This window comes from Prionailurus bengalensis, chromosome B1 (assembly GCF_016509475.1).
Source record: "Prionailurus bengalensis isolate Pbe53 chromosome B1, Fcat_Pben_1.1_paternal_pri, whole genome shotgun sequence".
NCBI classification, from domain to species: domain Eukaryota; kingdom Metazoa; phylum Chordata; class Mammalia; order Carnivora; family Felidae; genus Prionailurus; species Prionailurus bengalensis.
In genome coordinates, this window is record NC_057344.1 from 145053078 (window position 1) to 145079777 (window position 26700).

Below are 26700 nucleotides of genomic sequence, written 5' to 3' on the forward strand. Positions count from 1 at the left end.
AAAAATAATATACTTAACTTGATGTGCCAATATATGTCATACTTCGCTTTTTGTCTTAGATCATACACAGAGATATAAAGCCAGAGAATATATTAGTCTCCCAATCTGGCGTTGTCAAGTTATGTGATTTTGGATTTGCGCGGACATTGGCAGCCCCTGGGGAAGTTTATACTGATTATGTGGCCACCCGATGGTATAGAGCTCCAGAACTATTGGTCGGCGATGTCAAGTATGGCAAGTAAGACATCAGCAAAGGGGGTGGAGGGCAGAGAGGGCATATTTAACACATTTTTCTTGATAAAATGGAATATGTTTCTAATATAATGAAAGATCACTCTAACACTGAAAGGTAAGTTTTACATTTAAGGGAACTTTATTTATTTAAAAAATTAAATCCAAGTTGGTTAACATACAGTGTAATAATGATTTCAGGCATAGAATTTAGTGATTCATCACTCCCATGTAACATCCAGTGCTCATGCCAACAAGTGCCCTCCTTAATGCCCATCACCCATTTACCCAATCCCCCACCCAGCACCCCTCAGTTTGTTCTCTGTGTTTAAGAGTCTCTTACAGTTTGCCTCCCTCTGTTTTTATGTTATTTTTCCTTCCCTTCCTCTATGTTCATCTGTTGTGTTTCTTAAATTTACATTTAGGGAACTTTATGACTTGTTCTTTTTGGTGCTTCCCCTTTAAATGTTTTGTGTGTGTGTGTGTGTGTGTGTGTGTGTGTGTGTGTGCGCGCGCGTGCACTTGTGTGCTTGCAATAAATTGGGGTGAGCATACTTATTTTAAAGGTAGAGAAATCAAGATGAGCAAGTGGGTTTTTTGGTGTGTGTGGTCTGTTCTCTACAGTGGGTTGGAAATAGATGTATTTATTACTTGTAAAGAAAGACAGCATTGATTGGGTAAGTCTGACACTTGGAATGAGGCAAGGTAGAGTTGACAAGGATGAGGGGAGAAACATAATTGAGTGGAACGTTTTTAAAATATAAATTATCTGCATAAATGAGTTCTTCAAAGAAGAAGGGATGGTAACTCACTGCTTTTGGTAGAAATCTTTCTCAAATGTTTTCTAGGGGTGCCTGGGTGGCTCCGTCAGTTAGGCCTCCCCACTGTATTTCAGCTCAGGTCATGATTTCACAGCTCATCAGATCCAGCCCTGTGTCCAGCTCCATAGTGAGAGTGTGGAGCCTGCTTGGGATTCTCTCTCTCTCTCTCTCTCTCTCTCTCTCTCTGCCCATTCCTCTCTCCCACTCACATGTTCATGCACACACACTCTCTCTCTCTCAAAATAAATAAATAAATATTAAAAAATGTTTTCTACACTTTCTGTGTTTTCAGTGCACACATCATTTAATATTTTCTTGATTACTCTGAGTTCTCATTTTGTTATACTGTAACCTTTCTATAATTTTATTTTTATTTTATTAGAAAAAATTTTTTAATGTTTATTTTTTGAGAGACAGAGCACGAGCAGGGGAGGGACAAGAGGGGATTTCAAAGCAGCTTTCAGGCTCTGAGCTGTCAGCCCAGAGCCCAAAGTGGGGCTCGAACTCATGAACTGTGAGATCATGACCTGAGCCAAATTGGATGCTTAATCAACTGAGCCACCCAGGTACCCCTTTATACCATTTTATAATTCAGCTATGACCTTAAACAATTTCAAGGTAGTTGTCCCTATGTGAATGATACCAGCATATTCTGCTTTAAGTTCTTGGGGCTGATTTTTAAGATAATGTTTCTATTTTTCCCGTTAGCTCCCAGTTCCCCTTGTTGTTACTGTATGTGTCCCAAACAACCTTCTCCTGTGCCGTTTTCAGTGTATGGTGGGATAGATTGATCAACCTGGTTATAATAATGTATAAACAAAGAATGAATAGGCTTTGAATGAAAGCCCAAAAAACTTATTTCCAGAATAAAGTACATATTATAACGGTTTTGAGAAGCCTTTTCCTTCTTGTCACGTGATTGAAGTTTCTGGAAATCTGACTTAGGTAAAATTGGGAATTAGTACTTGAAGTTTATAGGGAAATGTATTTTTATGAGTAATTTAACGCTTGCTACTAATATTCTCAATACCAAGAATACCAAATAGTAATATGCAGAACAGATTCAGTCACATAAGCATAGTAGGATGCCAGATTTTATACCACATTGCTTTTATTTCAGGGCTGTTGATGTATGGGCCATTGGCTGTCTGGTAACTGAAATGCTCATGGGAGAACCCCTTTTTCCTGGAGATTCTGATATCGATCAGCTATATCATATTATGACATGTTTAGGTAAGATTATACATCTGCATTTTAAATTTTAGAGGTTTTTCTCTTATGTTTTTGTTTGTATTGATTTTACTACTTGTTAGTATATTAAAGATGGTATGTGTTTTAAGTGGAGGTAGGGAGCCAATAGGAAAATCTCATCTATTTATATTAATTCATTCTCAGTCTGGCTTTGGTTTGTCTGGCAAATGGTCTTATTCATGCTCTCATCCACCCTCCTGCCCCACTCCCCACAAAGAAAAGAGCAAAGGCTATACATTTTCTCTGCACTTATGCATTCAATAAATCACATGTAGAGGATGCAAATGGTTTTTTCTGGGGGATGGGGTTAGCAAGTGTTTGTTGGAATCCGACTGTTACCCTTATCCTCATCTTCAAATTGAGAGACCGAGACTTCTTAGGTAGTTTAATCTTGTTGCAGATATGACTTTTGTTGTTAGTGTTTTGGACAGAATTTTAAAGCTAGATTATCAAAGTCTTACATTTGTTGAAATACGAACTTCATATTGGGAGATGGATCTTGGAAAATGGAAATAATGGGAAAATACTTGGGGGGGGGCATGTAACTGTTAGATTTTAAGTTTCCAGGGTAGAAATTCAATAAACAATACAGTAGTTTCTTACAGCAGAATTTTCATATGTATTTTATACTAGATTAGGTACTAAAGTTGAAGAAAAAGATAAAACTGCTCAAATCAGACTTTAAACACAGGTATAAAATCAGTAGATTTTTAAATTTTTGAAAAAAATTTTAATTTTTTAAAATTTAAATTTTAATAATTAAAACAATTTATTTTCATTTTCAAACTAAATTCTTTTTTTTTTTTAATTTTTTTTAACGTTTATTTATTTTGGAGAAAGAGAGAGACAGAGCATGAACGGGAGAGGGTCAGAGAGAGGGGGAGACACAGAATCCGAAACAGGCTCCAGGCTCTGAGCTGTCAGCACAGAGCCCGATGCGGGGCTCGAACTCACGGACTGCGAGATCATGACCTGAGCTGAAGTCGGACGCTTAACCGACTGAGCCACCCAGGCGCCCCCAAACTAAATTCTTAAAGGGTGGAACTTATTTATCTAGATTCTGATCATATGACTAGTAATATTTTCATTGTTTTGGTCAGCACTTTATGCTTTGTTGTTAGAAATGAAGTGTTGGTACTTATATCTAAAAAATTAGAAAATGTTCTTTACCTATCCTTTTCCTATGCACCCTCATGACTTCAGTTCTATATATAGTGGCTTGTGAATTTTCTAAATGAGTAGGTTGAGATAAGAATGTTAATTTTCTTGGGGCGCCTGGGTGGCGCAGTCGGTTAAGCGTCCGACTTCAGCCAGGTCACGATCTCGCGGTCGGTGAGTTCGAGCCCCGCGTCGGGCTCTGGGCTGATGGCTCAGAGCCTGGAGCCTGTTTCCGATTCTGTGTCCCCCTCTCTCTCTGCCCCTCGCCCGTTCATGCTCTGTCTCTCTCTGTCCCCAAAATAAATAAACGTTGAAAAAAAAAATAAAAAAAAAATAAAAAAAAAAGAATGTTAATTTTCTTGAGTTGACTTACATCAAAACCACTATTGAAGACTGCCAGCTACCATCACCATAAGAACACTGTTTTTGGGTGATTTTGCATGCTGAGACAGCCCTAACTCCAAGTCCATAAGCTGTGTTCTACTCTTTTGTCCATGCCACATCACCTGTCTCTTTGCCATTTCTATCATGAGGTATAATGACAGAGATGTGTGCTGTTCTCACTTCCAGGTAATCTAATTCCAAGACATCAGGAGCTGTTTTATAAAAATCCTGTGTTTGCTGGAGTAAGGTTGCCTGAAATCAAGGAAACGGAACCTCTTGAAAGACGCTATCCCAAGCTCTCTGAAGTTGTGATAGATTTAGCAAAGGTAATCATATGTTTTACTTTCTTACAGTGAATTTATATTATGGAGACATGGTTTTCTCTTTTTCTTGTCTAGTTGATCTTTTAGGTCAACGATTTCCTCTCTTGATTTTATTTTGTTATTATTTTTAAAATTTTTTTAACGTTTTATTTATTTTTGAGACAGAGCATGAACAGGGGAGGGTCAGAGAGAGGGAGACACAGAATCTGAAACAGGCTCCAGCCTCTGAGCAGTCAGCACAGAGCCTGACACGGGGCTCGAACTCACGGACCGTGAGGTCATGACCTGAGCCGAAGTCGGCTGCTTAACTAACTGAGCCACCCAGGTGCCCCTGTTATTATTTTTTTAAGTAAACTCTACCCCCAACGTGGGCCTCAAAACTCGGGACCCTGAAATCAAGAGTCACATCTCTACTGACTGAGCCAGGCAGGCCTCTCTCCCTGCCCCCACCCTCTCTTTGCCAGTAAGCTCTATGCCTAACATGGGGCTCAAACTCACAACCTCCAGATCAAGAGTCGCATGCTCCACAGAATGAGCCAGCCAGGTGCCCCTATATTGCTTTTAGTTTGTTTTTTTTTTTTTTAGTTAATTTATTCTCAAGTTAGTTAACATGCAGTGTAGTCTTGCCTTCAGAAGTAGAATCCAGTGATTCATCACTTACGTATAACACCCAGTGCTCATCCCAACAAGTGCCCTCCTTAATGTCTATCACCCATTTTCCCCACCCCATCAACCCTCAGTTTCTCTGTATTTAAGCATTTCTTATGGTCTGCCTCCCTCTCTGTTTTTATCTTATTTTTACTACCCTTCCCCTATGATCATCTATTAAATTTCTCAAATTACACATGTGATTGAAATCATGTCATGTGATATCTGTCTTTCTCTGACCGACTTATTTCGTTTAGCATAATACTCTTCAGTTCCATCTGTGTGGAACTGTGTGTGTATATTATATATGTATGTATACATGTATATATACATGTATGTGTATATGTGTATATACATATATGTGCATTTAATATATATTATATACACATACTGTATACGTATGTATGTGTATATGTATATATGTATGTATATACCACATCTTCTTAATTCATGCATCAGTTGATGGACATTTGGACTCTTTCCATAATTGGACTATTGTTTATAGTGCTGCTATAAATGTTGTGGTACATGTGCTCCTTTGAATCAGCACTTCTGTATCCTTTGCCTAAATTCCTAGTAGTGCTGTTCCTGGGTCATAGGGTAATTCCATTTTTAATTATTTGAGGAACCTCCATACTGTTTCCCCAGAATGGCTGCACTAGTTTTCATTCCCACCAAAAGTGCAAGAGGATTCCCCTTTCTCCACATCTTCACCAACATCTGTTGTTTCCTGAGTTGTTAATTTTAACAAATCTGACTTGTGTGAGGTGGTGTCTCATTGTGGTTTTGATTTGTAGTCCCCCGATGAGGAGTGATGTGGAGGATCTTTCATGTGTCTGTTTGCCATCTGGATGTCTTCTTTGGAAAAGTGTCTATTCATATCTCCTGCCCAGTTCTTCACTGGATTATTTGTTTTTTTGGGTGTTGAGTTTGATAAATTCTTTATAGATTTTGATGGTTTCCTGTCTCACATTTAGGTCTTTCATCCATCTTGAATTTATTTTTGTGTATGCTGTAAGAAAGTGGTCCAGTTTCATTCTTCTGCATGTTGCTGTGCAGTTCTCCCAGCACCATTTGCTAAAGAGACTGTCTTTTTTCCATTGGATATTCTTTCCTGCTTTGTCAAAGATTAGTTGACCATATATTTGTGTGTCCATTTCTGAGTTCTCTATTCTATTCCATTGGTCTATGTGCTACTGTCTTGATGATTATAGCTTTGTAGTAGAGGCTAAAGTCTAGGATTATGATGCCACCTGCTTTGGTTTTCTTTTTCACCATTACTTTGGCTATTCAGGATGTTTTGTGGTTCCATACAAATTTTAGGTTTGTTTGTTTTAGCTCTGTGAAGAATGCTGGTGCAATTTTGATTGGGATTGCATTGAATGTGTACATTGCTTTGGGTAGTATTGACATTTTAACAGTATTTGTTCTTCCTACGTGAGCATGGAATGTTTTTCCATTTCTTTGGGTCTTCTTCAATTTCTTTCATAAGCTTTCTATAGTTTTCAGCATACAGATCTCTTACCTCTTTGGTTAGGTGTATTCCTAGGTATTTTATGGTGTTTGATGCAATTGTAAATGGGATTGATACCCTGACACCTCCTTCTCTTGCTTCATTATTGGTGTATAGAAACATGACTGATTTCTGTACATTGATTTTATATCCTGCGACTCTGCTGAACTCCTGTATCAGCTCTGGCAGTTTTTTGATGGAGTCTTTAGGGTTTTCCATGTAGAGTATCATGTCATCTGTGAAGAGGGAAAGTTTGACTACTTCTTTGCCAGTTTGGATGCCTTTTATTTCATTTCGTTGTCGATTGCTGAAGTTAGGACTTCCAACACTAGTTAACCAACAGTAATGAGAGTGGACATCCCTGTTGTGTTCCTGACCTCAGGAGGAAAACTCTCAAGTTTTTCCCCATTGAGGGTGATCTTAGCTGTGGGCCTTTCACATATGGCTTTTATCATATTAAGGTATGTTCCTTCTATTCTGACTTTCTTGAGACTTTTTATTAAGAAAGGATGCTAGGGGCGCCTGGGTGGCGCAGTCGGTTAAGCGTCCGACTTCAGCCAGGTCACGATCTCGCGGTCTGTGAGTTCGAGCCCCGCGTCGGGCTCTGGGCTGATGGCTCAGAACCTGGAGCCTGTTTCCGACTCTGTGTCTCCCTCTCTCTCTGCCCCTCCCCCGTTCATGCTCTGTCTCTCTCTGTCCCAAAAATAAATAAACGTTGGAAAAAAAAAATTAAAAAAAAAAAAAAAAGAAAGAATGCTGTATTTTGTCAAATGCTTTTTCTATTGACAGGATCATATGGTTCTTATCCTTTTTTCTATTAATGTGATGTATCATGCTGATTGATTTGTGAATATTGAATCAACCCTGTAGCCCAGGAATGAATCCCATTTGATCATGATGAATAATTCTTTCAACATACTGTTGAATTCAATTTGCCAGTATCTTGTTGAGAATTTTTGCATCCATGTTCATCAGGGATATTGACCTGATTTCTCCTTTTTAGTAGGGTCTTTGTCTGGTTTTGGAATCAAGGTAATGCTGGATTCATAGAATGAGTCTGGAAGTTTTTCTTCCATTTCTATATTTAGAATAGTTTGAGGAAAATAGGTATTAACTCTGCTTTAAATTTCTGTAGATTCCCCTGGGAAGCCACCTGGCCCAGGACTGTTATTTGTTGGGAGATTTTTGATAACTGATTCAATTTCTTCACTGGTTATGGGTCTGTTCAAATTTTCTATTTCTTCTCGCTTGAGTTTTGGTAGTGTGTGAGTGTCTAGAAATTTGTGCATTTCTTCCAGATTGTCTAGTTTGTTAGCATATAATTTTTCATAGTATTCTCTAATAATTGTATTTTTGTGGTGTTGGCTGTGATCTCTCCTCTTTCATTCGTGATTTTATCTATTTGGGTCCTCTCTCTTTTCTTTTTGAGAAGTCCGGCGAGAGGTTTATTAATTTTGTTTATTCTTTCAAAAACTTGGCTCTTAGATTCATTGATCTGTTCTGCTGTTCTTTAGGATTCTATATTGTTTATTTCTGCCCTAACATTTATTATTTCTCTTCTTCTGTTGGCTTTGGGCTTTCTTTGCTGCTGCCTTTCTATCTCCTTTAGGTGTAAGGTTAGGTTGTGTATTTGGGACCTTTCTTGCTTCTTGAGATAGGCCTAAACTGCAATGAATTTTCCCCTTAAGACTACCTTTGCTGCATCCCAAAGGATTTGGACTGTCATGTTTTCATTTTCATTTGCTTCCATATATTTTTAGATTTCTTCTTTAATTTGACTCATTCATTCTTTAGTAGGATGTTCTTTAGCCTCCATGTAATTGGGGGCTTCCCAGATTTTTTCTTGTGGTTGGTTTCAAGTTTCATAGCATTGTGATCTGAAAATATGCATGGTATGACCTCAATCTTTTTATACTTGTTGAGGGATGTTTTGTGACCCAGTATGTGATATATTTTGGACAATTTTCCATGTGTGCTTGAGAAGAATGTGTATTCTACTGCTTTAGGATGAAAAGTTCTGAATATATCTGTTAAGTCCATCTGGTCCAATATGTCATTCAGAGCCATTGTTTCTTTATTGATTTTCTGCCTAGATGATCTGTCCATTGTTGTAAGCAGAGTATTAAAGTCCCCTACAATTGCAGTATTATTATCCATACATTTGTTTAGGTTTGTGATTAATTGGTTTATATATTTGGGTGCTCTCTTCCACATTTGGGGCATAAACATTTACAATTGTTATCTCTTCTTTTTTTTTCTTTTCAAAGTTTATTTATTTGTTTTGAGAGAGAGAGAGAGAGGATGAGAGAGAGAATCCCAAGCAGGCTCTGCACTGTCAGCACAGAGCCCAGTGTGGAGCTCGATCCCATGACCCTGGAATCATGACCTTAGCCAAAATCAAGAGTAGGATGCGTAACTGACTGAGCCACCCAAGTGCCTGCCTCCACAATTGTTAGCTCTTCCTGATGGATAGATCCCTTAATTTATACAATGCCCTTCTTCAATTCTTGTTACGATCTTTGTTTTAAAATCTAGTTTGTTTGATATAAGTATGGCTACTCTGGCTTTCTTTTGATGTCCAGTAGCGTGACAGATGGTTCTTCATCCTCTCACTTTCAATCTGCTGGTGTCCTTAGGTCTAAGATGAGTCTCTTGTAGGCAGCATATAGATAGATCTTATTTTTATTATTCATTATGATACCCTGTGTCTTTTCATTGAGGCATTTAGTCCATTTACATTCAGAGTGATTATTGAAAGATATGGATTTAGTGCCATTGTGTTATCTGTAGGTTTCATGTTTGTGGTGATGTCTCTGGTCCTTTGTAGTCTTTGCTGTTTTCCACTCACAGAGTCCCCCTTAGGATCTCCTGCAGGGCTGGGTTAGTGGTCATGAACTCCTTTAGTTTTTGTCTGGGAAAACCTTTCTCTCTACTATTCTTTTTTTTTTAATTTAATTTTTAATTTTTTAAAATTTACATCCAAATTAGTTAGCATATAGTGAAACAATGATTTCAGGAGTAGATTCCTTAATGCCCCTTACCCATTTAGCTCATCCCCCCTGCTGCAACCCCTCCTGTAACCCTCAGTTTGTTCTCCATATTTAAGAGTCTCTTCTGTTTTGTCCTCCTCCCTCTTTTTATATTATGTTGGTTTCCCTTCCCTTATGTTCATCTGTTTTGTCTCTTAAAGTCCTCATATGAGTGAAGACATATGATTTTTGTCTTTCTCTAATTTCACTTAGCATAATACCCTCCAGTTCCATCCACGCAGTTGTAAATGGCAAGAGTTCATTCTTTTTGATTGCCGAGTAATACTCCATTGTATATATATACCACATCTTTATCCATTCATCCATCGATGGACATTTGGGTTCTTTTCATACTTTGACTATTGTTGATAGTGCTGCTGTAAACATGGGGGTGCATGTGTCCCTTCAAAACAGCACACCTGTATCCCGTGGATAAATGTCTAGTAGTGCAATTGCTAGGTCATAGGGTGGTTCTATTTTTAGTTTTTTGAGGAGCCTCCATACTGTTTTCCAGAGTGGCTGCACCAGTTTGCATTCCCACCAACAATGCAAAAGAGATCCTCATCCTCTTTCTCCGCATCCTCGCCAACATCTGTTATTGCCTGAGTTGTTAATGTTAGCCATTCTGACAGGTGTAAGGTGATATCTCATTGTGGTTTTGATTTGTATTTCCCTGATGATGAGTGATGTTGAGCATTTTTTCATGTGTCTGTTGGCCATCTGGATGTCCTCCTTGGAGAAGTGTGTATTCATGTCTTTTGCCCATTTCTTCACTGGATGATTTGTTTTTTGGGTGTTGAGTTTGATAAGTTCTTTTTAGATTTTGGATACTAACCCTTTATCTGTTATGTCATTTGCAAATATCTTCTCCCATTCTGTCAGTTGCTCTCTCTACTATTCTTAATGACAGCCTTGCTGGATAAAGGATTCTTGGCTGCGTATTTTTCCTATTCAGCACATTGAATATTTCCTGCCCCTCCCTTCTGGCCTGCTAAGTTTCAGTGGACAGGTCTGCTACTGCCCTTATGTATCTACCCTTGTAGGTTAAGGCTCCTTTGTCCCTAGCTGCTTTCAGAATTCTCTCTTTATCTTTGTATTTTGTCAGTTTCACTGTGATATGTCATGAAGTTGACCTGTTTTTGTTGATTTTGAAGGGAATTCTCTGTGCCTTTTGGACTTGGGTGCCTGTTTTCTTCCCCAGATTAGGGAAGTTCTCAGCTATAATTTGTTCAAATAAACCTTCTGCCCCTTTCTCTTGCTCTTCCTCTCCTGGAACTCCTATGATACAGTTATTATTTTATTTAATGGAATCATTTACTTCTCTAATTCTACCCTCGTGATCTAGTAATTTCCTTTCCCTCTTTTTTCCAGCTTCATCATTTTCCATAATTTTATCTTCTATTTCATCTATTCTGTCTTCTGCTTCTTCCATCCTTGTTGTCACTGTATCTAGTTTATTTTGCATCTCATTTATAGCATTTCTTAATTCATTGTGACTATTTCTTAGGTCTTTGATCTCTGCAGCAGTAGATTCTCTGCTGTCTTCTATGTGTTTTACAAGCTCAGCTATGAGTTTTATGACTGTCATTCTAAATTCTTGTTCAGATATATTGTTTATATCTGTTTTGAACAATTCTCTATCTGTCATTTCTTCCTGGATTTTCTCTTGAGGAGAATTCTTCCATTTCATCATTTTGGCTAGGTTTCTGTCTTTTATGTGTTTAATAGCTTGTGATGCGTCCTGCATCTGTGAGTACTACTATATTAAAAAGGGTCATATGCTGTCCAGGGCCTGACACTTCAGGAAGTGTTTTTGGAGTGTGTTACATGCACTCTGTTGTTGCGTTTTGACTGCTCTATCCCACTGATCAGTCCTCTGCAAAGCTCCTCCTTGCTTGTAGTGGTGGAGTGTTTGAACCTTCCACCAGGTTTGCTTTGATTTGTTCATTGGAGTAACCCTGATTTGCCCTTGGGTGAAAGTTTTTTCTCCTAGATTGCAGAGTAGAGAGGAAACTGGCTATGACTTTATAGTTCACCTCTATTTCTTCTCATAAGACATTTTGGCATGGGATGTCATGCCAATTACAGCCACATTTAAAGCTGATATTCCACACCACAATGCCAATGTCCTGTGTTTGGGCCCTGGTGGTTGTAATTTTTGTACATTAAGAAAGAGTTTTAAAAATTAAGTAATTTGGCAGGGAGATCTTTGGAAAGAAAGGCCTGAAAAAATTTTTTTAAAGGAATTTTTTTAAGCTTATTTATCTTGAGAGAGAGAGAGAGAGAGAGCGCACAAGTCGTGAGGAACAGAGAGAGAGGGAGAGAGAGAGAATCCCAGCAGGATCTGTACTGTCAGCACAGAGCCGGATGTGGGGCCCAAACCCACAAACTACAAGATCATGACCTGAGCTGAAACCAAGAGTTGGACGCCTAACCTACTCAGCCACCCAGGTGCCCCAAGGCCTGAAAATTTTATTTGTTTTAAGAAACTGTTTAGTGTTATCTAGCATGTTTTAAGTATAAAAACATCCTCATAACAGTATCTTTTTAATGTTTAACATTTGAAATGCAAGCCTATGTAAGTGGAAAAGAGAAGAAAAATGGATAAGGAAAAGAACTAGCAAATTATTTTTTTAAATATTTTTTATTTTTGAGAGAGAGAGAGACAGAGAGGCAGAGAGAGAGAAGGAGGAACAGAGAGAGAGGGAGACACAGAATCTAAAGCAGGCTCCGGTCTCTGAGCTATCGGCACAGAGCCCAATGCGGGGCTTGAACTCAAGGACTGTGAGATCATGACTTGAGCTGAAGTTGGAAGCTTAACCAACTGAGCCACTCAGGTGCCCCAAGAACTAGCAAATTATTAAAGCACGGGGCATAGGATCATGACATGTGCTGTAGTGTTAAGGAGGCTTTTGCTTAGCCACTAGATTTGCTGAAGCTAATTTACAAATGATCATCACCTTTGCCTTGTAGTTGAGGAAGATATTAGGGCAATTCTCACTAGACCTTTTGGAGTTGTTAGATCAAAAAATTCTTAGGGGCGCCTGGGTGGCGCAGTCGGTTAAGCGTCCGACTTCAGCCAGGTCACGATCTCGCGGTCCGTGAGTTCGAGCCCCGCGTCGGGCTTTGGGCTGATGGCTCAGAGCCTGGAGCCTGTTTCCGATTCTGTGTCTCCCTCTCTCTCTGCCCCTCCCCCGTTCATGCTCTGTCTCTCTCTGTCCCAAAAATAAATAAACGTTGAAAAAAAAAATTTAGATCAAAAAATTCTTATTAGGACTTTCCTGAAGTATTGATAAAATAAGTGCCGTATATCTAAAACACCAAGATCATATCACATTTACTCAAGATATTTTTTGCTTTTTAAATTTTTTAAATAACTCATTAATAAAAGTTTATTAAGCTTATAAACAATTGTAACAAGTTCTTAGACGAATACATTTCTACTTTTCTATGTAATCTTCTAACAGATTTAAATATTTTTCATGGAGGCCAGCTTTATGATCTGTCTATAGAGATTTAAAGGGAATTAAGGTAAAACTATTATCCAGTTTATGTCCCTTATAATAGAATTCCCATAACGTTTAAACATTTTATTCTGGAAAACTCCAAACAGAGAAGTAGAAAGAATAGTAGTACAATGAACCCTTGTGTATTTATCATCTAGATGCAACAATTAACAGCATCTTGACAGTCTTCTTTTTACCTACCTTCATCCTCCTCAGCTTTGTTTTTTGTAGCATTTTGAAGCAAATCCCGGATATTCTATTACTTCACTTATAAATACCTTAATCATTTGTAGAATTTTTCTTGTTCATTTAAAGCTATTTATTGAGCTTTTTCTCTTTTTCCTGGCATTAAGTGGTTCTCATAAATCAGAATAAGACCTACATTAAAATCAAATAATCTATGTGAAGTATCCAGCACAGTGATATACACAGAATAGGCCCTTTCCCTTCTATTGTGCAAGGCTTTAAATTTTAAAAATTAGGGAAAAAAATATTTCCCTAATATTATGAAACATCTAACTAATGCTCAAAGTGTCACTGATTTTCTCATAATTTCTTTTTATAGTTCGAACTAGGATCTACATGAAGTCTATAGATCACAATTGGTGGATATATCTTAATTTACAAGCTCATCTTTATCTCTTTTCTTTTTTGTTTAAACCTTGCCATTTATTTGTTAAAGAAAGTAGGTTGTTTGACCCTTAGAATTATCCACATAGTATAGTTTAATATGCTCCTCTGTCTTGTATTTCCTATAAACTAGAGCTAGAGCTCATCAGAATCAGGTTGATTTTTGGCAAGACCATGTTGTAAGAGGTTTGTATGTTTCCATCTAGAGACACCACATGTCTGATGGTCTTTCTTTTTGTGATATTAGCAACCACTAGTGGTCATTGTCTAGATTTGTATTTTTTTCTTTATCATTTATTATGTTTTTTTTTTTTTTTAATTTTTTTTTTTTCAACGTTTATTTATTTTTGGGACAGAGAGAGACAGAGCATGAACGGGGGAGGGGCAGAGAGAGAGGGAGACACAGAATCGGAAACAGGCTCCAGGCTCTGAGCCATCAGCCCAGAGCCCGACGCAGGGCTCGAACCCACGGACCGCGAGATCGTGACCTGGCTGAAGTCGGAGGCTTAACCGACTGCGCCACCCAGGCGCCCCATTTATTATGTTTTTAAAGTTCATTGACTATAAACAGCAATTTTCTATTTTTCTACATTCAGAAATTTAAATGTAGGCAGTTTTTGTTTGATATGAGCTGTATGTATTCCTTGGTTTTCCAGAAATGCTTACATATTGACCCAGACAAAAGGCCCTTCTGTGCTGAGCTCCTGCACCATGATTTCTTTCATATGGATGGATTTGCTGAGAGGTATAGTACTGGCTCATGTTTTCCGGGGTGTCTCAACCTAGAGTTAAAGTAAATGTATTTCTCTTATTTCTATACACACCCGCTTGTATACAGTCTCAAATATTGACCACCCTACCTCTATTCAGCCTTAGCAATAATGCAGTTCCTAGGAGTGGTCCCCTGCGTTCACTGAATTAGTGGTCTAGGTTGACATGAAGCAGTTACATCCTGCTTTTCTTTCTGTCTCCCTGTGGTGACATCTACCACTCAGGTCACTGATTTGTGTGTTGGTACGAGTTCGTGTTGCCATCGTTTTGGGTACTGATGCATTTCCAAAGGTACCATCTCCTGTTGCCACTGTACCCACATCACACCCGGTCATGTGACACTGTTGCCAGTGATGTGCTGGGACCTGGATGTGCCAAACTTGTGAGTGCCAGAGCTGCCAGTGCGGTCTCTTGTGCTGTCTCAGCTGCTGGCATCAGTGCAGCTAACAAAACCAAGAACAGTGAGATGAGTGGCAATGACAATGCTTGACATTTCTACCAATCCATTTAGTGTTTAGCTTAATGAAAGATACCTCAGTTCTCATATTGCGTCTGCACTGAATTATTGTGTTAGGTTGTTTTGATTGAGATCTACAAATAAACCTTGGCCTCACATATATATGCAGTTGGAAAACGGAAGAGTATTTTAATAGCCCTTTTAGATAATTGTGGGTATTCTTTATTGAGTCCATAACCTAAATTTTGATACTATGCCAAAACTTGGCAGTAGTAGTTCTTAAGGGTTGTTTGCATTGCGGAGTCTGAAACATATCAGTGAGCTTTCCGTACCCTGTTACATTAAAATCCATTTATCTATCTTCTTGCACTTTGAATAGAGCTTTTAGCCATGTGTGTTTTTGTGGTATCATTATTAGTCATTTGGAAAATACTGTTTTGCTATATAATGCAGATCTTTAAAATGGTGACACATTTCATTATATAGTATCAAAAAGTCACATTCTCTCTCATCAGAAAAGTCTTTTTAAGTATTGGGAATCGGCTACAGTCACACTAGTGCACACAAGTTTAACAGAATTGTAATTTTGCATAAAAATGTGAATTTTAGAGGCGCCTGGGTGGCTCAGTCGGTTAAGCATCTCACTTCGGCTCAGGTCATGATCTTGCGGTCCGTGAGTTCAAGCCCTGCCTCAGGCTCTGTGCTGACAGCTCAGAGCCAGGAGCCTGTTTCGGATTCTGTGTCTCCCTCTCTCTGACCCTCCCCCATTCATGCTCTGTCTCTCTCTGTCTCAAAAATAAATAAACGTTAAAAAAAATTTAAAAAAATGTGAATTTATCGTCAACACAAATGCTGTCAGTTGTTTTCCTTTGCTCATTTTTTAAAAGTAAATGTTTGCAGAATACTCCAAGTCTGAATAACTAGTTTTCTGTCATCCTTTCTTTCAAGTAAAAAATGTTGCATGAAAGAAGTGGCTAGTTTAGTTTGTATCTCAAACAATAATACAGTTCCTTTCCCTAAGACAGCCACTGCACTTCAGTTCGTAGCAGGGTGCTTCATGCACATTCCCTTCTTTCACACAGAATATGAAAAAAGACTGGTGTTCAAAGGTTTTGATTTAATAAAATTAATACTTCTTTATTATTTCATAAGGGACGTTCTTAAGCAAAACTGCCTTTGTTTTTTTAAACTGAGAATGTGTGTATGAATATGAAGAATGCCATAACTGTCAGTACAGTTTGGTGCCATTGCTTTAATTCTTGGTAAGGTGCCAGCGGTCTCACCTACCATTGCTTTTTACACCATCAGTGCCAGTGTCAATGTAGAGGAAAAGCAGTCTTCTTCCTATTAATGTAAAGAATAGCTTTGACCTTGTGAACCTCCTGAAAAGTTCTCAGGGATTCCCAGGGTTCTACAGACTACCTTTTGAGAACTGCTAATCTAGGCCATACTTTTTCTCATGAAAAGAAAATGTTTTTTAATGTTTGTTTATTTTTGAGAGAGAGAGCCACAGAGTGCGAGTGGGGGAGGGGCAGAGAGAAACACAGAATCCCAAGCAGGCTCCAGCACAGAGCCTTACCCGGGGCTCGAACTCACGAACCGTGAGATCATGACCTGAGCCAAAGTCAGACACTTAACTGACTGAGCCACGCAAGTGCCCCAATAATTTTTCTCATTTTATTTTATTTTATTTTATTTTATTTTATTTTATTTTATTTTATTTTATTTTATTTTATTTATTTTCAATATATGACATTTATTGTCAAATTGGTTTCCATACAACACCCAGTGCTCATCCCAAAAGGTGCCCTCCTCAATACCCATCACCCACCCTCCCAATTTTTCTCATTTTAAATAACATAGTCTAGTTTAATACTCAGTACAAAAAAAATCTTGAAAATGAATTTTTTCTAGGTTTATCTGTCTTATACAATTTTATTGTGTTTAAAAAATTTTTTTAAAATGTTTATTTATTTTTGAGAAAGAGAGAGAGAGAGAGAGAGAGAGAGAGAGAGAGAGTGAGTGCAAGCAGGGGAGGGACTCAAACTCATGAACCATGAGATCATGACCTGCGCCAAAGTTGGAGGCTTAACCCACTGCAGGTGCCCCTACAATTTTCTTGTATTGACAAATGTATTTTTACGTAGGTTTTCTCAGGAACTACAGTTAAAAGTACAGAAAGATGCCAGAAATATTTCTTTATCTAAAAAATCTCAAAGCAGAAAGAAGGAAAAGGAAAAAGGTGATTCCTTAGGCGAAGATAGAAAAATGCTTGTGGTACAGGTAAATGTCCATGTTTTCATGTGTATTAAATTTTAAATGTAATATATCCTTTTATTTTTGGAGGAAAATAAATGAATATAAAAAAAGAGGTTTTCTGAGCAGTGAGCAAGTTGTTAACTTTTAGCTTAGTTGTAAAAATGTACCTTCTCTATAGACGTTACTTTTTGAAAAACTGCCTTAACATATTGTGTTTTGAATGCCTACTGTGTACCAGAGTGTGTATCAGACTGTGCAGTAGGTCTTGTCAGGAAGTCATACTTATCTAAGAACATTTAGACCCATGTACTCACATATAAACACATGGACACAAACACATGCATGTATCATTTTTTCCCTTAAATGATATGAGGGAAAAATATCATTTAATTTTTTTTTGTATAAAGTAGAGCACTTTAAAATTGAGATTTGGGTATTTAATTTATTTGAAGTTTACATTTGCATGTTGGTTACCTAGAATCTGTTCTTGGTAAGGTAATTCCAATCCATCAACAATCCACTCACATTTTTTCAAATGAACCAAAAGAAGAAGGCAGTTCTCAGTTTTGTATTTCCTGACTTTAGATATATAAGAACAAAAGTAGTGATACTTAATTTCTCTTTCACATTTTTCTACTGAAATATATATAAATTTGATATATGTATGTATCATATTCACCTGATATATAGCAGAGCTATTGCATTTCTATTCAAAATAAATGTCTGACCAAGAATCCTGGGTGTAATTTTAATTCCATAGATAGAATAAAGAAAACAGGGGCATGAGAAGGTGATATTTATGGAATTCTGCAGTAGTTGACGAGTTCTTTACAGGAAGAGGTAATTTTTCATTCTCCTCAGATCATTAATGTTGTTAACATTTTTATTAATGGTCAGGATACCAATGCTGATCCCAAAGTTAAAGATTCTAAAGTATTTAAAATAAAAGGGCCAAAACCGGACGGAGAAAAAGTCGAAAAAGTCAGTCGAGCTTCAAATGCGAGCTGTCTCCCTGACAGTGGGATGAGCCGCATCACAACCGTGCCTTCTACAAGCCTCAGAGATTGCAGCAACGGAAGCGTGGATCACACCAGAAATCTAGGCGTGGCAATTCCCCCACTTGCGCACAATCTTTCCACGGTGGCTCCCGGTGTTAATTCTGGAATGGTGAATATCCCAGGAGTTCAGAGTCACAGGTATGAATGAGGAAAATAAGAACAAAATGTTGTTTCAGGGTATGTCTGCAAATTGCGAGTGTTAATCGATTCAGCCACATTCTACTTTCGGGCTTCTGGGTGCTCTTCATTCTTGTAAGCGTTCTGTTTCAAAATGCTTTTGGCCTATGTAATGAAAGTTATTAGCATTTGATAAAAAAAAAATTCACCTGAGTCTTAAGAAAGTGGATTGTACTCTGTAAGGGGAAGAGGGTCTATAACTATTTATTCTAAAAATGTGAAAGGAGGTTGTCATAATAAAAGAAATAATTGGTTTTGGGCGTCTGCTGCTACATGGTATGGCTGTGGGTATTTGGTGATACAAAGAAGCTCATTTGGGAAATTTTGCTGAAAGAAAAGTAATTTATTTGTTTGGACTTGGGAGCGAGGTGGGAGGCATGAGGGTAGTGGTAAAGGACAGAATGTTTCACCAGAATTATGTACATTGTATGATTATGAATAGGCATTAAATGCTGATTAAACTGCATGTCACTTAGTTTTGTGTCATTTGGTTTTGGTTTTGTGGTTGGAAAAAATAGTTACTGCTGGTTCTAACTTAAATTTGTTGTTGTTGTTGTTGTTGCAGAGTGGATGAGAAAACCAAGAAGTATTGCATTCCATTTGTTAAACCACATAAACATTCTCCATCAGGCATTTATAATATTAATGTGACCACATCAGTAAGTGAACTATTACTCCCATGATAGAAGAGCAAGCATTAGTCATTTCTAGACTTCTATTAATGTTAAACATAATAGTGAAGAACTGGGAATCTTATTTGGAGACATATTATAAAGTGGAACCTTAATTATATGTGTATCATCCCAACCTGTCACAATCATAAATGTGAAAGTCTTAAAGTTTAAGTAAGTTTTGTAAGTCTAGATGCTTAAATATATTATTTAAATGACATGTTTTAATTTTTTTAGTAACAGTAAATTTTCTTAACTTAATACTTGGTGATCAGTTCTTCTTTAGAGTAGGTGACAAGATAAGTTGTTGTATCTCACCTAAGATTTTTGGTGAAAGTATTCTAGGGGTGCCTGGGTGGCTCAGTCAGTTAAGTGTCTGACTCTTGATTTCGGCTCAGGTTATGGTCTCATGGTTTGTGGGTTCAATCCCTGCACTGGGCACTGACAGTCAGAGCCTGCTTGGGATTCTCTCTCTCCCTCCCTTTCTCTCTGCCCCTCCCTTGCTCATGCTCTATCTCTTTCTCAAAATATATAAATGAACATTTTTTAAAAAAAGAAAGTATTCTATTTATTCATTTAATAAATATTTATTGATAACTTATTATGAGACACTGGAGATGAATCAATCTATCTCTCTCTTCAAGGAGCTCATGGTCTAGTAGAAGATCAACAAATTAAAACAGTGTCAGATTATAAGAATGGCAGCATGTACAAGGCTCAGAGGTTTTCTAAAGGTTCAGAGGAGTGTTACTTCGCTTAACGTAACTGCCAGGATGCTTCATTTTAAAGTTAACTTAAATCATCATCACTTTTCCATTGACTGGTCATCTCTGAGTCAAGACCAAAATCCTAACAGGACTTGTAAGTCCCTGATTGACCCAGGTCCCCATCCCTCTTATTCCACCCCTGGCTACTCTCTCTCTCTTTTGTTGTTTTTTTTTTGAAATTTTACTTGTTTTTAATGTTTATTTATTTATTTTGAGAGAGAGAGAGTAAGAGCGTGAGCAGGGGAGGGGCAGAGAGAGAGAGAGGGGGAGAGACATGATCCCAAGCAGTCTCTCGTGCAGAGCCCAATGTGGGACTCCATATCACATTGGGATCATGTGAGATCATGACCCACGCGGAAATCAAGAGTCAGATGCTTAACTGCCTAAGCCACCCAGGTGCCCCTGGCCTCTCTTACTCTTGGTCAATCTATTGCAATCCACTGATTTCCTTGTATTCCTTGAACCTGGCCAGACATGCGCCTATATTTGGGCTTTTGCACTTACTTCCTGTGCTTTAGAACATTCCTTCCCCCAGATAATCCAAAGAATTTGCTTCTTCTCCTCCTTGGCTTACATGAAGCCTTATTGTGAGGTCTTCCCTAGTATTAGAACTCATTTTGTCTCGCATTACTCTCTTTTCTCTCTCCTGGCTTAATTTTTTTCCATTACATACACCTACCAGCCTCTATATTTGCTTATTTATATATTGTCTGTCTCCCGAACTAGAATGTACATTTCCAAGGTAGGAATATGTGCTCTGTTTTCCTTACAGCTCTACCCCACACCTAGAACATGTCTAGCACCATAGAGAATGCTTACAGAATGTGGTGAATGAACTCTTGTGCCAGGGAATGGAGGTGTGGATGTATTCCCAAAGAGTATTTTTCTCTCAAATTTCCCTTGTCTACCTTTCTCGTTATCCTCAGAGCTGAACAAGAGTAGCCTTCTTTTCATATCTCTCATGATTTGGGCATTACATTTGCTTTTCTTTTAATTATTCTTGGCCCACGATTTCTGTATCCACAGTACTTTCCTTTTTTTAATACCCTACTGATTTCTTTGTAGATATTTTTGTGTTTTACATTCTTGATCTGCTTTGGAGGATTACTTTGATCAGCAAGGCTTTCAGAGTAGCTGGCTCAAAAGCACTTTGCTGGAATTGATATCAGCCTTCTTTCAGGCATTGCATAATCAACACTGGCTGTCAGTTTTAGATCTTATTTCTGTTTATCCTTATTTTTAAGAGGCCGTCAAGAAAAGAGGTAGAGATTAATGGGAAGAAGACACACTTGAGTCTTAATGAAAATTATTGGAGGCAGAACTTTGCCTAAACTTTTTACAACACCTAGGTTGAAGACCAACCTGAGGTCTGAACTTACTATTTTTTGGACATGCAGATAGTTTTTTTTTGAACTAATTATTTTATAACTAATTTGAACCAAGAGTCTTAGCACTTACTCTATTAAAAGAACAAGCAGAAAATTCCAAATAAAGAAACTCAAAAGCTCATTACAGGACTTCTGAAGTTTTGTGTTATTCTTGAATTCCTAAATTTTAGGATATCAATATAGTAGTTACAAAAGGGGCAAGCCAAGCTTACCTGAAGGCTAATTCACTTGTGTTAATCATTCTGATCTTAGGTCCCAAGTGAAAAGAGCCTACTTCAGGCAAATAAGAAAAGAAGGGAATACTCAAAGACAGATGTCCGTTTGCCTGAACTGAACTATAATCATCTCCCTGAACTAAGAGCCTTGGAAGGCATAGGTATGTATAATGCTTTTACTTTTCAGCCTTTTTGTTTATATTATTTAAAATTTATGTTACATTGGAATACCTGCTGGCTCAGTCAGTGGAGCATGTGATTCTTGATCTCAGGGTTGTAAGTTTGAGTCCTATGTTAAGTGTAGAGATTACTTAAAAATAAAATCTTAAAAAATAAATAAAATGTATGTTAAGTAAACTAACAAAATATTAAAAGTAAAAAATTGTAGTAACTTTATGTGTTTCCATATGTAAATATTTACAGACTTATGTATGTAAATATGTACACTAAGTATATACTGAGGGACAGCTATAGAATGTGGAAAACTAATACAAATGTCTAATTTTTAAATGTGTTTGTGGTTATTTTTATCTAGCTCGAAATTCCAGGTTAATAAGGAAAGAGAACAAAAATCTCTCAGAATCTCGAATTCCTTCTCTGGCCACTATTGACTTGCACGCCCCCAGTATTGGATTACATCAGGTACAGAAATACTTTATATTTCTGGGGAAATATATATATTTATATTTCTAGGGAAATATTATATATTCCTCTTAAGGATTAGGCAAGTTTATTGGTGGGATCCATACAATTTTGTTTGTCAAAGTTTTTCTTACTGTTCATTGCACTTAGTACCTTTATTACATGTATACTTATATAGACATTTTCCAGCTTACCGTCATCAGTTTTTTATAGATTAAAATTATGTGTGTGTGTGTGTGTGTGTGTGTGTGTGTGTGTGTATGTGTGTAGCCTAGCTATGGCTTTTACATAACTTTTGTGGTAACTCATAGTATTTCACTGAGTTAACCCCAAAGCTATAACCTATCTTTCACTCTTTGAACTGCCTGTATCCTTTTAAAATGTATCCTCTATTTGACACGTTTCCCCAAGACTATCTACTTTGTGCATGTTAAAGACTTGCTATTCTATATATAATTATTTTTCTATAATTTCTCTTAATTCTACAGAATATTTATATTTCCGCTGCTTTAATAACAGTCCTATCACTCATTTTTACATTAAGAAAACTCGCAAACTTTTAAATTCCCTGAGCCAACCATAACTGGGTATAAACTTTGGATATGCATCATTGTACTTACAGATTTCTCACCTCTCCTTGATGCTAGGCAACTTTTGTTTTGGAATTTAAGTCTCCATCCTCATTTAAGTATTGCCTCCATATCTATGTGGATGTTTTTTTTCTACTACGCCTTAAATAGTTTGGTAGAGCTCAATCAACAAGGGAAATTATGTTGTTGAGGGCAACAAATTACAGAGGCAGTTACACAGTGACCCTGAGAAAAAGGTTTTTTGACTGCTATTACTTTGCCTTATCTCTTGTTAACAATTTCTGCAGCAATATAATCAAAACTAAATAAATTCCTGTTGCATGAAGATTAATTACCATCACAAATTTTACTTTTAGGAACTATAGTATCTCAATAAATTCCTTGCATATGCCTAAAATTTAATGTGGATTTTAAAGGTGCAGGATTTCTCACTTGCTGTCTGTGAGGGTACTATTGTTCAAAACCACTTTTCAGGGTTCACATAATCAAATCTTGTCTCATGAAATAGAAGAAAGGCTTTGGCAGCCTTCATACGTCAGTATTTTTATTTGGTTGATTTGAACTATTCCTTTGATATTTATAAACTTGTTCTGCATTTTTACTCTTAGTTTATTTGTTCATTTCCCAGTTGTATTTAAAATACAATAAAGGAGAAAGTAGGTGTAGTGAAAAACACAAATCAACACCAAAATAACATGAGTTTGTATGTGGAAGATGTCAGTGGGAAGAGAAACAGCGAGAGACTGAAAGCAAAAGGCTTTCTGGCAGAAGCTGTGACTTGCCTTGCACTCTTACGTTATGGTATGGATCAATACGTTGAACTTCATTTTTGTTTCTGTGCATAACACAAACATTTTCACATTTATAAAAGTCTATTATGTACCTTCTGGAACACCCGTAAGATAGGTTTTTGTAAGTAAAGTATTGCATAGCCCGTGGACTCTGTCTCCACTTGTCCACCTCCTGCACACTTACATACATTATATACTTCTATGTGTATGTATCTACATATTTTTTATCTAAGTGGTGTTTAAGCATCATCTCACAAATTTTGAGGTGTTGTGTTTTTCATTATTGCTCAGTCCAAACGTTTTCTTAGTTCCCTTGTAATTTCTTCTTTAACCCAGGAATTATTTAGAAACATGTTGTTTAGTAGTTATTTAGCATTTCCTTAGATATTTTATTATTATTGATTTGTAATTTAATTCCATATGGTCAGAGAATATACTGTGTATGATTTTGATTATTTTAGATTCATTGAGATACGTTTTATGGCTCAGCAGATGGTCTGTCATGGCGAATGAACCTTGTTTCCTTGAAAATAATGTATATTCTTCAGTCGTTAGACATAGCCTACTACAAATGTGAAATTAGATTAAGGTGCTTGGTAGTATTCTTCAGATCTTCTATATCCTTAATGATTTTTTTTGTTTGGTTCTATCAGTTCTTGAAAGAGTGCTGTCAAAATCTTTCACTGACTGTGGAATTATTTATTTTTCTCTTATATCTGTTTATTTTTGTTTCCTGTATTTTAAATCTCTATTATTAGGTACATACACACTTATAATAGTTTTTGTCTTCCTGATATATTATTACTTTTATCATTAGAAAATGCCTCTGTTTATCACTTGTGGTGTTCTGTGCCATGAAACCAATTTTATCTGAGATTAAAATAGCCACTCGAGCCTACTTATTTGTCTCCATGGTTTATCTTTTTACTTTTATATTATCTGTTTCTTGTTGTTGTTGTTGTTTTAATGTGCAACATTTCATAGAAGTAGGGTCTTTCTTTTGTATCCATTCTGTCAATTCCAATTCTGTTCATTGGAATGTGTTTCCTATTATAGCTAGTAAACTTCTACCAACTTAAAATATTTACTGTCTCACAGTTTCCATGGGTCAGAAGCCTAGGAATAGCTTCTTCTCCCCTTGAGTCTCACAGACCCCAAATCAAGATGTCAGCGGGACTGCATTTCTTTCTGGAGACTCTAGGGGAGAATCTATTTCCAGGCCCGCTCAGATTGTCGGCAGAATTGAGTTTCATGAGGTTGTGGGACTGAGGTCCCTGTTTCTTTTCTGGCTGACACCTGGGGGATGCTGTCACTTTCTAGAAGCTGACCACATTCCTTGGCTCATGGTCTAGTTCTGCCATCTACAAAGCTAGTAATAGTGATCAAATCCTTCTTACTCTTTGACCCTCCCTTACCTCCCCTTCTGCCTCATCTCTGACTTCCTCTTCTGCTTTTAAGAGGCATGTGATTGGCCTTGCAGGCCTACATTGCGCCTGCCAGGATAATCTTTCTATCTTAGAGTCACCTGATTAGTAACATTAATTCCATGTGCAAAGTTGCTTCACAGCAGTAGCTACAATAGTTTGATTGACTAACCGGGTGATATCTTTAGAATTCTGCCTGCTAGTAAATACTTAGGCCATCAACATTGAATGTGATTATTGATATATCTGGATCTAGCTCTATGTTTATATATATGTATGTGTGTGTATATATATATATTATATATATATATTTTATATATATATATTTTTTATATATATATTTTATATATATATATTGTTGTTGTTTATTTCTTTGTTTTCCCTTTTTAGTCTTCTTTTGTATTTGAATATTTTTAGGATTGGCTTTTGGGTATATTTCTTGGTATTATTTTTTTTAGTGATTACTCTAGGGATTGCAATATATATTAACTAACCTTCCACAGTCTACTTAGAGTAAATATTGTACCACTTGTAAAATGTAGTGGTAAGCATATGTCCTTTTACTTCAACCTGGACTTTATGTTAGAATTCTTTGTCTTATTTACATACACCGAAAACCCCACTGCATTGTCATATATTTTGCTCTAAATAGTCATAGATATTTTAAGCAATTTATGGAAATAAGTAGTCTTCTATATTTACCTAACTACCTGCTGTTTCTGTTGTTCTTCCTTCTTTCTTAAAAATTATACTTTTCTTCTCTGGTATCATTTTTCTTCAGCTTGAGAAACTTCCTTTAGCATTTCTTCCAGAGCAAGTCTGATGGGTGACAAACTCTTAGTTTTCCTTCATTTGAGAATGACTTTATTTTGCCTTCATCCCTTAAATATATTTTCAATGGATATAGAATATGAGTTGGTAGGTTTTTAAAAACTTTTTTCTCCCAGGACTATAAGGACATCATTCCTCTGTCTTCTGATCTCTCTGATTTCTGTCAGAATGTGGGACATTCTTAGGCATTTGAATTGTTCATCTGTATGTAATGTTTCATTTTTCTCCAGCTGTTTTCAAGATTTTATCCTCATCGTTTTGTGTTCATTAGTTTTAATAATATGTGTCTAAGCATAGTTTTCTTTGTATCCTGTTTGGCATTTGCTGAACTTCTTGATTTGTAAACCTACCTCTTTTGCCAAATTTGGAAGTTTTTGGTCATTATTTCTTCAAAAATTTTTTTCTGCCATAATCTCTCTCTCTTTTTTTTTCTGAGAGTCTGGTGACATAGATGTTAGACTTTTTGGTATTTTCTACAAGTTCCTGAGACTCTGCTTTCTTTAATCTTTTTATTTTCTTTTTTTATCTTGGCTCTTCACATTGGGTAATTCCTATTGATTTATCTTTAAGTTCTTTGATTCTTTATCTTGTTGTTTCCCTTCTGCTATTAAGCCCATCCAGGGAGATATTTAAATTTCAGATGCTGTTTTATGTATGTATGTATGTATGTGTGTATGTATGTATGTATGTATTTAGAAAGTATATGAGCGGGGAGGGGGAGAGAGAGAATCCCAAGCAGGCTCTGCCCTGACAGCACAGAGCCCAAAGCAGGGCTAGATCCCACAAACCGTGAGATCATGACCTGAGCTGAAACCAGGAGTTGGATGTTTGACTGAGCCACCTAGGCGCCCCCAGATACTGTATTTTTAAGTCCTAAAATGTCCACTTGGTTCTTTTTTAGGGCTTATATTTCTCTGCTAAGAATTCCTGTTTCTTCATTCATATCGATCCCGAGGTGACCCAAATATTGGGACTTTATAAACTTAATTAAGTTATATATACCTGTATAGCATATATATTTCTGCATCTGTTGATTGCCGTTTCCATTGAGAATTGATGACACATTCCTGAATCTTTTTATGGCCAATAACTTTGATTGTATCTTGGAAACTGTTAATATTACGTTGTGTAGCCTCCAGGTCCTGTTATAACCCTCTGGAGAATG

At 37.0% G+C, this 26700-nt stretch overlaps 1 protein-coding gene across 1 annotated transcript in view; it reads left to right on the forward strand.

Annotated features, from left to right (window-relative positions):
• The window catches only part of CDKL2 (cyclin dependent kinase like 2), a 53889-nt gene that overhangs the window by 21929 nt on the left and 5260 nt on the right, over positions 1 to 26700 (forward strand). Inside the window, exons 4-12 of the mRNA XM_043572463.1 lie at positions 60 to 238; positions 2173 to 2285; positions 4032 to 4171; positions 14151 to 14239; positions 16870 to 17005; positions 17879 to 18177; positions 18782 to 18875; positions 21295 to 21418; positions 21793 to 21899. Coding sequence (XP_043428398.1) covers positions 60 to 238; positions 2173 to 2285; positions 4032 to 4171; positions 14151 to 14239; positions 16870 to 17005; positions 17879 to 18177; positions 18782 to 18875; positions 21295 to 21418; positions 21793 to 21899 — 1281 coding nt within the window. The remainder of the gene's footprint in view (positions 1 to 59; positions 239 to 2172; positions 2286 to 4031; positions 4172 to 14150; positions 14240 to 16869; positions 17006 to 17878; positions 18178 to 18781; positions 18876 to 21294; positions 21419 to 21792; positions 21900 to 26700) is intronic.